Consider the following 15,206-nt stretch of genomic DNA (forward strand, 5'->3'; position numbering starts at 1 on the left):
GGTTTCTCTGCGAAAGTTAATTGCGCATTTCTTGATTTTAAGAAAAAATGAAGAAACTCACAAGAATCAACACAATTTGAAATCAGAAAAGCGACGGTTTCTTCCACATTTTTGATCAGATTAAGGTTTCAAAGGTACCGTTGTAAATCGGGCATAGCCAACATTGCAAGGAGGGTCACTTGAAATTACGCGTACAGCCCCTTATACACACATTTCCCTTAAATCTAGGGTTCATAAATATAATCTTTTCTTTTTAAAAATGAAACTGTGAAAAAGAATCTCATTGTTTACAGACAGTTTAGTTTTAAAAAGAAGATTAAGAATGTAATGAATATTGTGTAATACTATATTTTTAACCTGAACATACCTATATATATATAACGTTGTACATTGTCTGTAAACCTAAATGCGCTTGTAAATACCTACGCATAACTTGTATTGCGATTAACCTAACCTAACTACGTCTGTATATAAATAAATCAAACCTGTATTGTGATTAGCTTAACTACTCGTGTATATAACGTAGTAAAACTTGTAATTACGTTGATTAACTTAACTTGTAAAATAGAACCCAAAATACATTTAGTTGGAATTAAACTCTGCTTTCATTACGGTTAGCAAACGAGAAGCGTCCTGCATCCCTTCTATTGAAAGATAAACGTTGGGAATTGATACAGATAAAGTTGTGTCCAGATTGACATTGATAGTAAAGTATTGATATAGATAAAGTCGTATCCGGATTGACATTGATAGTAAAGTATTGTTGAACTGACTAGTTCTTGTGCCTCACCGATCATAGCGAGAGGGATTGGGTTGTATCTTGAAACATAGTTACCTGAGAATACGGAAGTATATGCCTGGATTGGTACCCTATTACAGAACTGAAAGGTTCTGTGCCTCAAGGATTATTGAGAGGGATTGAGTATTGAACAGAATAGTTCTTATGCCTTGTGGATTAACGAGAGTTGTACCTGGATTGATACGGGTGTAAACAGATTTATTGGAGTAGGGCATTTACTACAAGCAAAAGAAAGCTTTTCCAGTCAGAAATAAAAAAGTACTTTAAATGAGTATAGGGGGGTTGCTACATAATGATTTAACCTGAGGGAGACATATTGGCATTACGTCATCAGACCAAACAAAGGGCATATCAACCTTCACCATCACAACGTCATTCTTTATCTTGCTTTTATCCTAAAATATAATTATTGATCTTATTTTTATATTATTCTTAATTTTGTTTGTCCTAAACTTATATTTGTTACTTTTTTATTAACTATCATTCATCATTTCGTTTTTGTTCTAATGTTCATGAGTATAAGACGAGATGCTGTAAAAGAAAAAACATTTTAAAATTTCGGACTAGATATCTTAGTAAAGAATCAATTGATTAAAATAGTTGTTTCTGAATTGAATATAAAATTACATATATTCGCTATACACTAAAAAAACGAAAAATATTAGCAAAAGCTAACAATTTTAACATTTTCCAAAGAAAGTTTTTTGAACTGCTTGCTTACCCCTCCTTCTTTAAACTGAAATCTTTGGAGGATTTACAAACAACGATTTGCGAATTTTCTATGATGTGTTTTTAAAAAACTTGTTAAATTTTCTTAAAAATCAAATAATGAAAAGCAAAGGTGCATACATATAGTTCAATAATCTTCATAATTAAAATGGCCATAACTCTTAACATTGGAGCATTTCACCCCCCCCCCCTTCCTCCTCCTTACTACAAAATATATCTATTGTAAAAAAATGTATGCATCATTTTCTAAATTGTAATTCTTTGAAAGACTAATTAAAAGAAAGATAAATAATTTTTAATTATTTAAGCAATTAATTAGTTTCATTAATTAAGAACTTCAGCTTTACATGGAAATATAATCAATTTTAAAAAATTTCTAAATGTAATTCTTTTTAATTTTAATTTAAGTTTTTCCATTTAGCCATCATATTGTTAGGATTTTATAGGATTTTCCCTAACAATTTGTACCTATTTTTTCTAAATTTAAATGCAGTGGAATTTCCCTTGTTTAAAAGAAACTAACCCTCTCTAATAATAACCATTTGTGTGTTGCGACTAATTTTTATTATTTTTCATGAATGGCCATTAATTAAAGGTTTTGTAGTCCTAAGAGAATTGAGTCTTTGCCACAAACTCAGATTTTCGAATCCTATTCTACCGTTGCCCGTGGAATAAAAAAACCGAATTTTTGAGAGAGAAAAATATTTTATTTTTGAATCAAATCAAAAAGTTTCAATTTTTATGATCGGACATCAGAACAAACAAACAAACAAACCGGGATTACTACTTTATATATAAATAGATAATACCTTCATTGGAATCTGTATGGCGTTGAGGTTTCTGATGAGGAAAGGATAATCAGTTTTATTCAAGGTTTTTACATCAGACCTAACAGTATATTCCTAAACCCAAGGATTTAACAAGGATTTGCTCTTGAAATAATTGAATGCTCTTGAAATAAATGAATGCTCTTGAAATAAGTGAATGCTCTTGAAATAATTGAATGCTCTTAAAATAAGTGTATGCTCTTGAAATAAATGAATGCTCTTGAAATAAGTGTACCTTTCCGTGTGTATTGGCCTGAGTGTACAACTGGGATAGTTTACTGATAAAGGATGTTAAGAGATTATGGCCTATTCATATAGTACAAATATCAAATATGCAGTACGCTTTCGGAGTACAAGTGTATGGGGAGGTTTTGTATCTTGAATTTTACTCAGTTTTCTCAGAACAGTTTATTAACCATGAAATATTGCTCTGTAAAAGACTGTAATAGAATACGTCTTCCTGAGAAAATGTAATCCTGCACACGATAAAGGAGTAGTGAATTTTAATAGTTACATAGAAAACAAATCCTTCATTTAAATATTTTCAGAAATCACCCCCTGGTACTGTAATATACAGATTGACCTTTGGAAGTGAAGTACATGGCCTGTACAATTAGTAAAGGATTGCCGTACATCAACACTCTATATACTATAACCTCGTTGGTTGTGACCGAAATGTTTCTCAGGATAATGCTGTACATTTTTCATAGCATGTCACACCTTATAGTTATCAGTAGATACTCCCAGATTTACTACGAAATGTCCCGCCCTTGATTTTCAAAATTAATTGTCTGGAATCCACTAAATGAAAGTCAGCTGTTTTTCACGGATTAAATCTCTTATCCTTTTAAAATAAAAATTTTGTGTTAGACACCATACTCTCAAGATTACTTTATCTCGATATTCACTGTGAGCACTTTTAATTTGAGGAACCATGCCTAATCTCTTTATTTCAGTTATCCCTTCAGGGAACGATTACCATGCTAGATATCTAATAAAGATTAAATTAATCTGAAGATTAGCAAAAGATCAAAACCAAGCATTGATTTCAATTTCCACAATACAAGAGTTCCCAGTCAGTGTGCATATTAACCAACGAGGTTATAGTGTATAGAGGGATGATAATGAATGATAATCCTTTAATAATTGTGTAGGCCATCTTTTGTACTGCAGTGTACTATCTCTGGGCGGTAATGTGAATACAAGACGGATGTCACAGCCTGACATGGGATCCATCTTTCACATAAAAAATCAATGAAATATTCTGATTATGTAAGTTATCAAAATTATCAATATTAAATGCTTTTATTCTCCACGGATACGAAACAAACACTGATGCATCTATTCTTTTTTACAATTTCCTGCTCAAAGAGAACTGGTTTCAATATGTACGCAGAGTATACGAAAATGAAATTAACTTTCCTTGCATTATAACCTTGATCAACTATACCGAGAGCGTACTCAATATTTGTTTGATTCTAGTCTAAAGTGTAGCATAACAATATTAGTAAACAGTTTTAAGTGTACAGTACAGCTAACTGAGCACAGAGTGCAAAACTTAAGAAAATTATAAAACTTGCTACGATACCCGGTTTCCTGAAACCCGGGTTTGGCAGAGTTCGGGTTTCAGGTTCTTAAAACGTATTTTGAAACTCTAGGAAACTGGGTTAAAATATGCTGTCGTTGGAGTCTCCAGCTGTGGTGTTTTATAAATAAAGCTGCTACGCACTTGAAAGTGATCAAATTGGTATCCGTTTTTTGGCGTAATAGTCGGCCCATCCAAGGAAAGATTTAAATTTACACTCTTTTAATTTCCAGAAAGGTGGAGCTACAGATTTTTTTTAAATATCTGTAGTTGTGTGATGTCATCAGATACATTTGTGAATTTGCTGAGACTTTCTTTTAGTTTAAAGAATATCTTTGGTACTAATTAAACTTTAAAAAGTTTTTTTTGCACATGGATCTCATTAAAAACAATTTCTAAGGCTACAATTTTTTTTTCTGTTGCATTCTAAATTTTTACAATATCACTAAGATTTTTAAGCAAAAGTGATTTACAAGACTTTTTGAAAAAACTATTTTAATGTATTAGGTAGATTAATGTTAATTTTTCTTCAGCAGTCTATTGATATTATTATTCTTACTCGGGCTATATAATTTTTAACTAGAATTTAGAAACTTATGAAAACAATTTCTGTTATATGGGACTAGGGGGGGGGGGGTGCAAATTCGTCATTGCACCCCTCTTTTAGAAGAAAAATGTTTTTAAGTTCGATTTGACTGTACTCTATTCAATATCGAGTCTATAGAGAGAGATCTTAACTGATCAAGTATTTGGAACATATATGAAGCCATTTAAAGCATAAATACGAAGAAATGGTGCTTCATATGATCCACAATCACTAGGAAACTCACTTTCCCAGCCGTAACCCTACTCCTATACAAGGGTTTCATTTTGAGGTATTGCCCCGTAACATTCTGAGTTTCCGGAGTTTCCCGAAACCCTTACGAAACTCAAACCCAGACTTAAGAGAGCTAACCCGGTTTCGTGGCCAGGTTTGGTTTGGGATACCCGGTAAATTTCTTTTAAGTTTTGCCCTCAGAGGTAGAGAACTATTATCCCCTGAGCCCAAAACCTAAGACAGGGTATCGTTATAAAAACTATAGTTTTGGAACCCGGGCTTCAGGAATAGGGTTAGGCAGTTTTGTGGATATCAATATTTTTGTTATGGACTATTGTATTTTATTTAGTTTCTTCCATAGAGAATAGAATATATATTAGAGGGGAATTTAAAGAATCTCTCGGTATGAATTTTTTCAGTCTCTTTCAGCCTGAAAGGAAGTTCAAAGTGTACAAATATGCAGTAGAGTACATTAATACAGTATGTTCCCTAGACTATTCATTTCAATTTCGAATTTTTTTAAACTGTTAAATAAACTTTATAATGAATTAGGTGAATAAAAAACATCATTTGATTTATAGTTATAACGGAAAATCATCGTTTGTAAAGTGGAAGGCATAGAGTCTATGTGAAATGATCATTGGTGAATTATAAAACCAGCCTATTTCGTAATTTGGTTTTCTTTTAATATTAATTTTAGATTTTCTATAAAATGATGTTCCAGGGCCCAAAAGGTTATAAAGCATAAATATGTGATGTATACCTGCAGTATGGAAACAGTACAACAAAATGGCCGCTTTACACTTTTTTCTAGTAAATTCCCCTCTAATATATATTCTATTCTCTATGGTTTCTTCATATTATCATTTTTTTCGAATCTCTTAAATCAAAATCTACATAAATGTTAAGACCGACGAAAAGTAAACTCAGGAGTTTCGTTCAACGATTCTCTTTTAAATTTTGGGCTCTGATATTAACGAACCGAACAGTGGTTTAATTGAGCAAGGATGAAATAATTAAATCCTTCCTTAGCTGGGAAAGCGTATGTTCCTGAATAGTTTGCTACACGTGCAGTCACGTTGCATCCAAACTTGTCACCACAGAAACAAGACTAAACAGTCAACACAATACTTTTAATATTTTCAGAGACCGAATTTTAAAACTTTAAATCGCGTCGCTAAACCGAAAATCACTGGTTCAAAATTTCTTTAAATTCGGCCACAGAAGACTTTTTGTAGTTTATTTTGCGTTGAAATGAATTTTATATATATCAAAGTTAAGTTGTATTTATTATTATTCCAAAAAAATGGCTTTTAAGTGATAACCAGAAACTCAGGAATTTAAATCGACTTTTAGACTCAAGTTATGACTTTAAATAGTACAATGAACATGAGACACAGAAAATGTGCATTGTAAACAGACCTATTTCACGTAATAAGTGTTTTGATAGCTTGCTAGTAAAGCTATTTGCTTTGTAACAACTTCAGTATTGAGCTAATTTCGTCTTCCTCTTCTAAGGTTTTCTGGCTATCACTGAATATGAATTTTTAGAAGAATTATTAGTTCTTTTAAAACTGGCAATTTTAATATTCATGAATACCAGACCTTAGAAGAAATTATCCAGCTTTTGCTCAGAATGGATCCTGAAAAAAAAAACAATAGAACGATGAGACTGACTAAATATTTAACATATCTTAGATAGAAGATAATTAGCTTCAAACTTTCCTTTTAATAAAAATTTGTAATTAACAACAACTCTCTGCTTCTTTAAACAATGTTGTTATAATCAAACTAATATAACTTTATTTTTACAAACATTGCTGAATAAACAAATAAAGATCAAAAACGAACCTGGGACTGCAAGTTTAAAAAATCCAGTTTTTTTGCAAGTTAATAAAAAGTGACCCTCCGTGCAAAGATGACAATACCCAATTTTGCAACGGCTTCGATCCTTGAAACCACCTCTGATTTGGAAGATTTTGCCGTTTTCAGGTTTAAACTTGTATATTGTTTAATTCTCTTAATACATACGAGTTTTCCTGCAGTAAAAAAAACGCAAGTCACATTTGAAAATGGTCAGTTTTTAAAATCATACCCATAAATATTTCGATTCATACAGGGTACCTTACACGACGGGTACCCTTGTGAATCGGGAATAGTCATCTTTACACGGCGGGGAACTTAACATTACACATCAAGGAGAAGAAAAGAACGATTGGTTTAATCTTGAAGAATCTATCTATTCCAATATTTAGTGGTGTAGAGAGAGATGTCTATATAACATTATTATGTACGTAATACGTATATTTGTATAGTGGCATGTCCGGATTCACAACGGTTCACTATAGATCAGCCAGGCCAAATTAAAGATTGGAAGTTCACTTGAAATTACACCAACAGTTTCTTTAAAAAGTTAAGTTCCTCCTGTGTGCATTCTACAAATTTTAAACGTCGACTATGCACTCAAACTCAGTAATTATAAATCGCGGAAACGTTTTATATGTCTCAAATGAATACTAAAGAATTTGACCACAACACTGCATACTCAGTTGAACACCCTTACATAGCCGGTTTGTCCCTTTAAAAGGTCACTTGAAATTACACTAACAGTTCCCTTAAAAAGTTTAGTTTCTACCTGTGCATTCTACAAATGTTTTATCCTCTCTCTCAAGTCGGATCACCACAAGCCAAGGCCGGTTCTTTAAACCAAAAATAAAGAAAAATTTCTTTATGCACAGCGCTACAAAATATTCTTCCCTTAGTTTTATTCATTTCTTTGCCTTAAAGGGGCTGTAAAGAAAAATAAAAGGGGGTATTGGATGAAACCTGAGAATTTCAGGTGTTGATTGAGACTTATAAGATGTTCCTGTCTCGAGAAATCGATATAAAACTATACCAAAACGTATCATGTAAGATTTTGTATAAGCTTCGTAGTACTAAACAGATCATATTCATCAAATACGGAACCAATCTGAAAACAACGATATACCAGAGGAGCCTGAGAAACTCCAGTTTGCTCCTATCATTATTTGAATTTAATATTTTTTTTAATCTTTAATAGATTTAATACATAATTCTATTTTTGCGTTCGGAACATGTCACCAGAACTCCAACCAATGGCAGTGCAGTATTATTATCACGTTTATCCGTCTGTATCACGTGACCAGTATACTGCACTGCCATTGGAGGGACTTCTGGTCACGTGATAAGGACGTATATCTAACATATATATACGTTTTGGCATAATTTTGATACAATTTTAAGACAATTTCTCGAGACAGAAACATCAGATAGATGTCTTATGAGAAGCGTTCAACTCCTGAGATTCCCAGGTTTCAGCCTATACCCCCTTTCATTTTTCCTTTACAGTCCCTTTAACCATTCAACTTTTTTTGCATTTTATTAAAAGAAATTTAGGTATTGACAAGCAGGTTTTTTAATATACAAACAGGTAGTTGGATATGATTAAACAGAACGAATAGCAAGAAGTAGATTTAGAGTTCAAGAGATGCGGTTCAGCTCTCTTGATCTACTAAATTCTTTTTAAAATTGGTTTATAACATAACTTTTTAACATAACTTATTAAAACTTTTGTATTAAATTTCTTATTTTGTTTTCACTTCACTTCCAATTCAAACATTAGAAATTTAACATATGTCTGCTATGTACAATCTACATACAAGGCGATCAAAAAAAAGTGTAAAAAAATTCTGTTTTCTTCAAAAATAATTTCTTTCATGAAACGGTATTTTTAAAATTGTTTACATTGTTACATGCCCCCCCCCCCAAAAAAAAGAAAGAAAAAAGTTTCGTGGATTTTTTTAACCTTCGAGGGCCGCCACACAAAAATTGTAAATTGCAAATGATATTGATATTGCACAAGACGACAATATTCACACTTTTTTTTGACTCACCCTGTACATTTAATCAATTACTGATGAATATGCAACCAACCTTGGGGACATATGGTTGAAAATCACTTTCATTTACATCAGTTCTAATAAAATAATATTGAATAAAGATACTTTAGTTAATCAAAGAATAGTTAAAATCTTTGGCAATAGAGGGAATATTGGGTTAGAAAGATATTTCATAAATGGACGTTTCATAGACAGGACATTTCATAGACATTTCATAGACAGGACATTTCATAGACATTTCATAGACAGGACACTTCATAGACAGGACATTTCATTGACAGGACATTTCATAGACATTTCATAGATAGGACATTTCATAGACAAAGCAGAGTTTTTTTAGAAAGGTAATACTAATTTCAAAGACTTAAAAGCATTTAAAAAGACTTGTAAGTCACAATTTTAGAGTATTTGATCTGCTAGCTGCAGAAAACATCCAAAAAATTCATTTATTTTTATTTTCAAAATTAGCCAAAGTATGATTGAAGGATAAACAAGGAATGTACGATCAAGACGAAAGAATGAAAAACAAGAAATACAGAAGTCTCAAAATGTTTCCATCTGATATCATATTGAAATTTAAAAATATTGTACAGTTTAATTAAAATAAATTATTAAAGTTAAAAAGAGTATTTCATCTATTTGATATATTTTTTAATAAAATGCATATATGTTTTGAAATGTATGAGTTTCAGCTAACGAGATAAAGCAAAAATATGAATAATGCAGTGATTTTCTAAAGAAGCCGAAATAATATGATTATGAATTGATTGAAAACTTAAAAGTCGTCTTTGACCTTAAAGAGACAGACCGGCTATGTAAGGTAGTTGAACTGAGTATGCAGTGTTGTGGAAAGCTTCTTTCGGATTCATTTGAGACATATAAAACTTTTTTAAATATCTGTAAATCCAGAATTTGAGCGCAAATTCGACGTTCAAAACTTCTACTTTGGGGGTGGATACGTTTTCAGAATTAGTTTTTTTTAAAAAAAAAGCTTGTGGCATTCAATATAGAAAACTTGATTTTAGCAATTTTTTAGGAAACCATAATCACCAAAAATCCCGCGCTTTTCAAAACTTGGTCTGCCAGTTCTTTTATCTCAAGAATACCAGTAATCTAAATTTCAATCTATTAAATAAACAGATATGTTAAGAATTTGGTCTGAATTTCAATTTATTATATAAAATACCAGATATGTTAAGAATTTGGTCTGAATTTCAATTTATTATATAAAATACCAGATATATTGAGAATTTGGTCTAAATTTCAATATATTATATAAAATACCAGATATATTGAGAATTTGGTCTGAATTTCAATTTATTATATAAAATACCAGATATATTGAGAATTTGGTCTAAATTTCAATTTATTATATAAAATACCAGATATATTAAGAATTTGGTCTAAATTTCAATTTATTATATAAAATACCAGATATATTAAGAATTTGGTCTAAATTTCAATTTATTATATAAAATACCAGATATTTTAAGAATTTGGTCTAAATTTCAATTTATTAAAAACCATGAAAATGTCTTATTCATATCTCCGGTAATTGTAGAAGCACAAAAATAGCAGACCACATTTAGGAAATGTCAGGACTATTATGCAATGTGATCTTTGTTTCATAAAAATATATTGGTAAAACAGGTTTGTTTATGTTGAATGCCGCAAACTATTTCTGAGGGTCAAAGACGACTTTAAAGTTATCATTTATCAATCTATTCATATTATTCCGGTTTATTTAGAATATTACGGTATGTGAAGTGAAAATAAGAGAGATCATAGATTAGAAAATAGAAGATCAGAGAACAGAGATTAAGAAAAAAATGTATCAATTCTCTTTGAAAAATATTCATAGAAAATGGAGAAGAAGAAAATCTGGATATATCAAGTATTATATACAGGGTGTCCCAAGAAACTTGAGACGATTGAAGATTGTCTTTAAGCTCAGTAACTTTTATTATTGTTTTAAGAATCATGCATCAGCAAGGAGAGCGTGGACAAGTAGGTTTATGAAGACTATCTTCAAGTCTTCTGTCAACTCTCCTTGTTACCGATACACATTGTATACTTTTTCCAGTTATCCCTGTTCAAAAACAAAGATCGGCCGGTTCCGCTGTTTTGACGATTTAAGAAAACATGAAGCCAAATTGTTTACAAGTTTATTAGATTAAAGAGATTAAATACTTAATTTCAAGAGACCCTGTATGCGAAAAAAGCATTTCCCGATTGGTTTAACCTCTTTGTTTTCATTTGTGAGTTCTCTGCTAAAGTTACTTGTGTATTTCTTGCTCATAAGAAACAATGGAAAAATTATCAAATACAATGTTTAAGTCAAAAAACAAGGTTTCAAGAGTACAGTTTGCTTGTAAATCCGGCATTGTCGATCCTGGCATGGAGGGTCACTTGATATAACGGTTAGAGTCCCTTTAACTTACATTTTCTTAGTTTTGCCAGCTGAATACTGTATAACTACAACAGTATCATTATCATCCAACAGTCTTTTCTCAGTTGTTGAAACAGGATTCTCGGTTTGTGCATCAGAGTTCACCTAAGTTGCAATATTTACCAATATTTCATGCAAAAATGCCGAATCGAACATCAAACTGAAGCTAATTTCAAAGATTAAATGTAAACTTGCAATTTGAAAAACGCTTGTCAAGGATAAAAGCATTATCAATAAAAAGTTGTCTTGATAAAGCTGAAAAAATATAGCTATAATCATTTCAAGGCGGTAATCCTAAAATATAAGGTTTCTAAAATAAATCAACGTATTTTTTACATCTTTGCAATGCAAAAATTACTTAATTTGTTCCTAATTCCGGTATAATAGTTGAACAATCTCTTAAATAAATACTAAACTGATTCTATATCAAGAAAGCCCGGAGCATCTCTAGTTATCATCTCTCCACATCTACACTGGTAGGGATCATTGTTCTTCAGGATTATTTCTTCAGAGTCCTAAACAATAAACAAACTGAGCGCCTTAGGAATGGAAGAAAATAAGCATTCGGATGAAATTTAAATATTATGCCAGTGAACTTATTGATGGGCATTATTTTTGTTATTAAAAAGAAATGAAAAAACGAGCTTTTTCAAATCATTTAAACAAACTTGAAGAAACTATCGTTTTTTTGTACTGAACAAACAATTTTTTCGAACAAAATTTTAGAAAACGACAATGAACGAATTATTTTTTAATCAAACTTTTCTTTTACTGGGAGAACTATTTTATTGAACCAACAATTGCATGTTCAGGCTGCTCAGGGTTTTACTCACAACCTTTTACAGTGGAATTTTAAAACATACCTTTTTCGATTTTGCCAATGTTGCCACAGCTTGCAATACAAGCAATATTAAAAGCATTGTTTTTCTTCTTCTAAAATCATAATTTGAAAAAATAAGAATTAGACCCAGAACCCACTGCAGCCAGTAATTACATATACAGGGTGTACCACATCATATTAGACCCAGAAGACACTGCAGCCAGTATTTACATATACAGGGTGTGTACCACATCATATTAGACCCAGAACACACTGCAGTCAGTATTTACATATAAAGGGTGTACCACATTATATTAAACCCAGAACCCACTGCAGTCAGTATTTACATATACAGGGTGTACCACATCATATTAGACCCAGAACCCACTGCAGCCAGTATTTACATATATAGGGTGTGTACCACATCATATTAGACCCAGAGCCCACTGCAGTCAGTATTTACATATACAGGGTGTACCACATCATATTAGACCCAGAACCCACTGCAGCCAGTATTTACATATACAGGGTGTACCACATCATATTAGATCCAGAACCCACTGCAGCCAGTATTTACATATACAGGGTGTACCACATCATATTAGACCCAGAACCCACTGCAGTCAGTATTTACATATACAGGGTGTACCACATCATATTAGCAGCTAGTATTTACAGGGTGTACCACATCTATTAGACCCAGAACCCACTGCAGTCAGTATTTACATATACAGGGTGTACCACATCATATTAGACCCAGAACCCACTGCAGCCAGTATTTACATATACAGGGTGTACCACATCATATTAGATCCAGAACCCACTGCAGCCAGTATTTACATATACAGGGTGTACCACATCATATTAGACCCAGAACCCACTGCAGTCAGTATTTACATATACAGGGTGTACCACATCATATTAGACCCAGAACCAACTGCAGCCAGTATTTACATATACAGGGTGTACCACATCATACTAGACCCAAAACCCACTGCAGTCAGTATTTACATATACAGGGTGTACCACATTATATTAAACCCAGAACCCACTGCAGCCAGTATTTACATATACAGGGTGTACCACATCATATTAGACCCAGAACCCACTGCAGCCAGTATTTACATATACAGGGTGTACTACATCATATTAGACCCAGAACCCACTGCAGCTAGTATTTACATATACAGGGTGTACCACATCATATTAGATCCAGAACCCACTGCAGCCAGTATTTACATATACAAGGTGTACCACATCATATTAGACCGAGTAAAGCTTGTAATTGCCCTTTTCGGCCATTCAGGAAATCTAAAAAGAATGAATTATTAAACAAATTGTATAAGGCTAATATAAAAATTTGAATGCAGAAAGTTTTTCGAGTATTCTTTGCGTATTTTGGCATTAAAGCTTGGAGATAATTTAATATGATATGGAGCGATAAAAAGAGCCTACTGGAGAACTTCACCATGCACTGGTTGGAGAACTACTCTATTTTTTTCTTCAAAACTTATTTTTCCCCGGATTTTTTCAGTTTTTTTCACGGATTCTTTAAGAGAATTCAAGTAGAAAATTGCTGAAGATTACAGTCACAATTATTCCATTTAAAAATTTGGATGGAAGTCATTTACTTTATTGACGACCTAAACCTTTGTAAACAAAGGTTATCTTCTGACTTACATATTGTTATTAATGGTTTAGTTTATTATTTGCCAAATGTTTATAATCAAGGATCAGATTTCAACTGTTCAAAGTTGCATTGTGTTCGAATGTATTGTTTGAAAAAAAGGGGAAAGTGCACGTATTCAATCAGTTCTTAACCCTATCTCTGCTGGGGTACTTGAAAACCATGATATGCTGGGGGGGGGGTCAATTGACCCCCCCTGTAAATCCCATGGTTGATGTCCAAATATGACAAATGATACATCAGTGGAAAGCGCTTGTGCTCTACTTTTAGAATCTGCAAAAAAATTGCAAATTTGCAAAAATTGAATTTTTATTGCAAAATCCAGTTATAAAGTAAAAATGTTTGCAAAAAAAAATTGTCCAAAAAATAAAAAATTATACATTTTTAAAAAAAAATAACCTGATTTTTAATCAAGAAAAACTAAAAATGTGCAAATTTCCTTTGACAGGTTGTTTGCAAAAAAATTTACAATTTTTTTCGCAAAACTTGTGCAATTCGTTTCCTTATGTCAATGGCTTTCCAAAAAACTAAATTTTATCAAAATTTGACAAGTGGAAGTGGGTCAAAACAAAGATTTAGTTTGTTACAGGAAAAAGCAGTCATTCAGGCAGTGTGCCTGAGGACTCAGGCAGTTAGTATTAAAGCCCGGTTTTAGGCCTAAAGGGAGGGCTTTGGGTGTGTAGGAAAAGCCAGAAAATACCAATACTTTTTGAGTTTTGTAAAAAAAAACTACAGTGGGGGGGTCAAATAGACCCCCCCCCCCAGCAGGAATAGGGTTAAAGGGAATAATAACCCAAAAGGGAATTTGACCTCCATTTTACATATTGACTTGAGATTTTACATAACACAATTTAAAATAAATATGTTTGGTATAAAAAAGAAATATTTTTTTAAAAACTTGCCTTTACACATGACCTTAAAACATGCAGGCAATTTTAAATTGTCCCAAAAAAAATAAAACATAAACATTAGTTTTTAACCAATCCTTGATAAATTTCAATAGGATTTCTTTTTCCAGTTGGGAATTTCATTGGGTTCACATTCATAATTAACACAACTTATTATTCTATCAACAATAAAAGGGACTGTGAGTAGACATAACATCAAGTAAATCTTCATTTATAGAGATTTATAGAGTGGAATATCAAATAGTTGCACCCTTTAAAGGGACTGTGAGTATACATAACATCAAGTAACTCTCCATTTAGAGATTCATAGAGTGGAATATCAGATAGTTGCACCCTTTAAAGGGACTGTGAGTAGACATAACATCAAGTAACTCTCCATTTATAGAGATTTATAGAGTAGAATATCAGGTAGTTGCACCCTTTAAAGGGACTGTGAGTATACATAACATCAGGTAAATAGTTGCACCCTTAACAAGGGACTGTGAGTAGACATAACATCAAGTAACTCTCCATTTAGAGAGATTCATGAAGGGGAATATCAGATAGTTGCACCCTTTAAAGGGACTGTGAGTAGACATAACATCAAGTAACTCTCCATCTACAGAGATTTATAGAGTAGAATATCAGATAGTTGCACCCTTTAAAGGGACTGTGAATAGACATAA

General features: G+C 32.2%; 1 protein-coding gene across 1 annotated transcript in view; it reads right to left on the reverse strand.

Annotated features, from left to right (window-relative positions):
* The window catches only part of LOC111704871 (uncharacterized), a 37,120-nt gene extending 28,366 nt beyond the window's left edge, over positions 1–8,754 (reverse strand). Inside the window, exons 1-6 of the mRNA XM_023477241.1 lie at positions 8,712–8,754; positions 7,393–7,456; positions 6,363–6,400; positions 5,785–5,868; positions 2,338–2,430; positions 1,102–1,194 (exon numbers count right to left, since the gene is read on the reverse strand). Of these exons, the coding sequence (XP_023333009.1) occupies positions 1,102–1,194; positions 2,338–2,343 (99 nt within the window). The 5' untranslated portion in view covers positions 2,344–2,430; positions 5,785–5,868; positions 6,363–6,400; positions 7,393–7,456; positions 8,712–8,754. The remainder of the gene's footprint in view (positions 1–1,101; positions 1,195–2,337; positions 2,431–5,784; positions 5,869–6,362; positions 6,401–7,392; positions 7,457–8,711) is intronic.
* Positions 8,755–15,206: the final 6,452 nt, after the last annotated feature.

This window comes from Eurytemora carolleeae, unplaced genomic scaffold (genome assembly GCF_000591075.1).
Source record: "Eurytemora carolleeae unplaced genomic scaffold, Eaff_2.0 scaffold638, whole genome shotgun sequence".
Lineage (NCBI taxonomy): Eukaryota > Metazoa > Arthropoda > Copepoda > Calanoida > Temoridae > Eurytemora > Eurytemora carolleeae.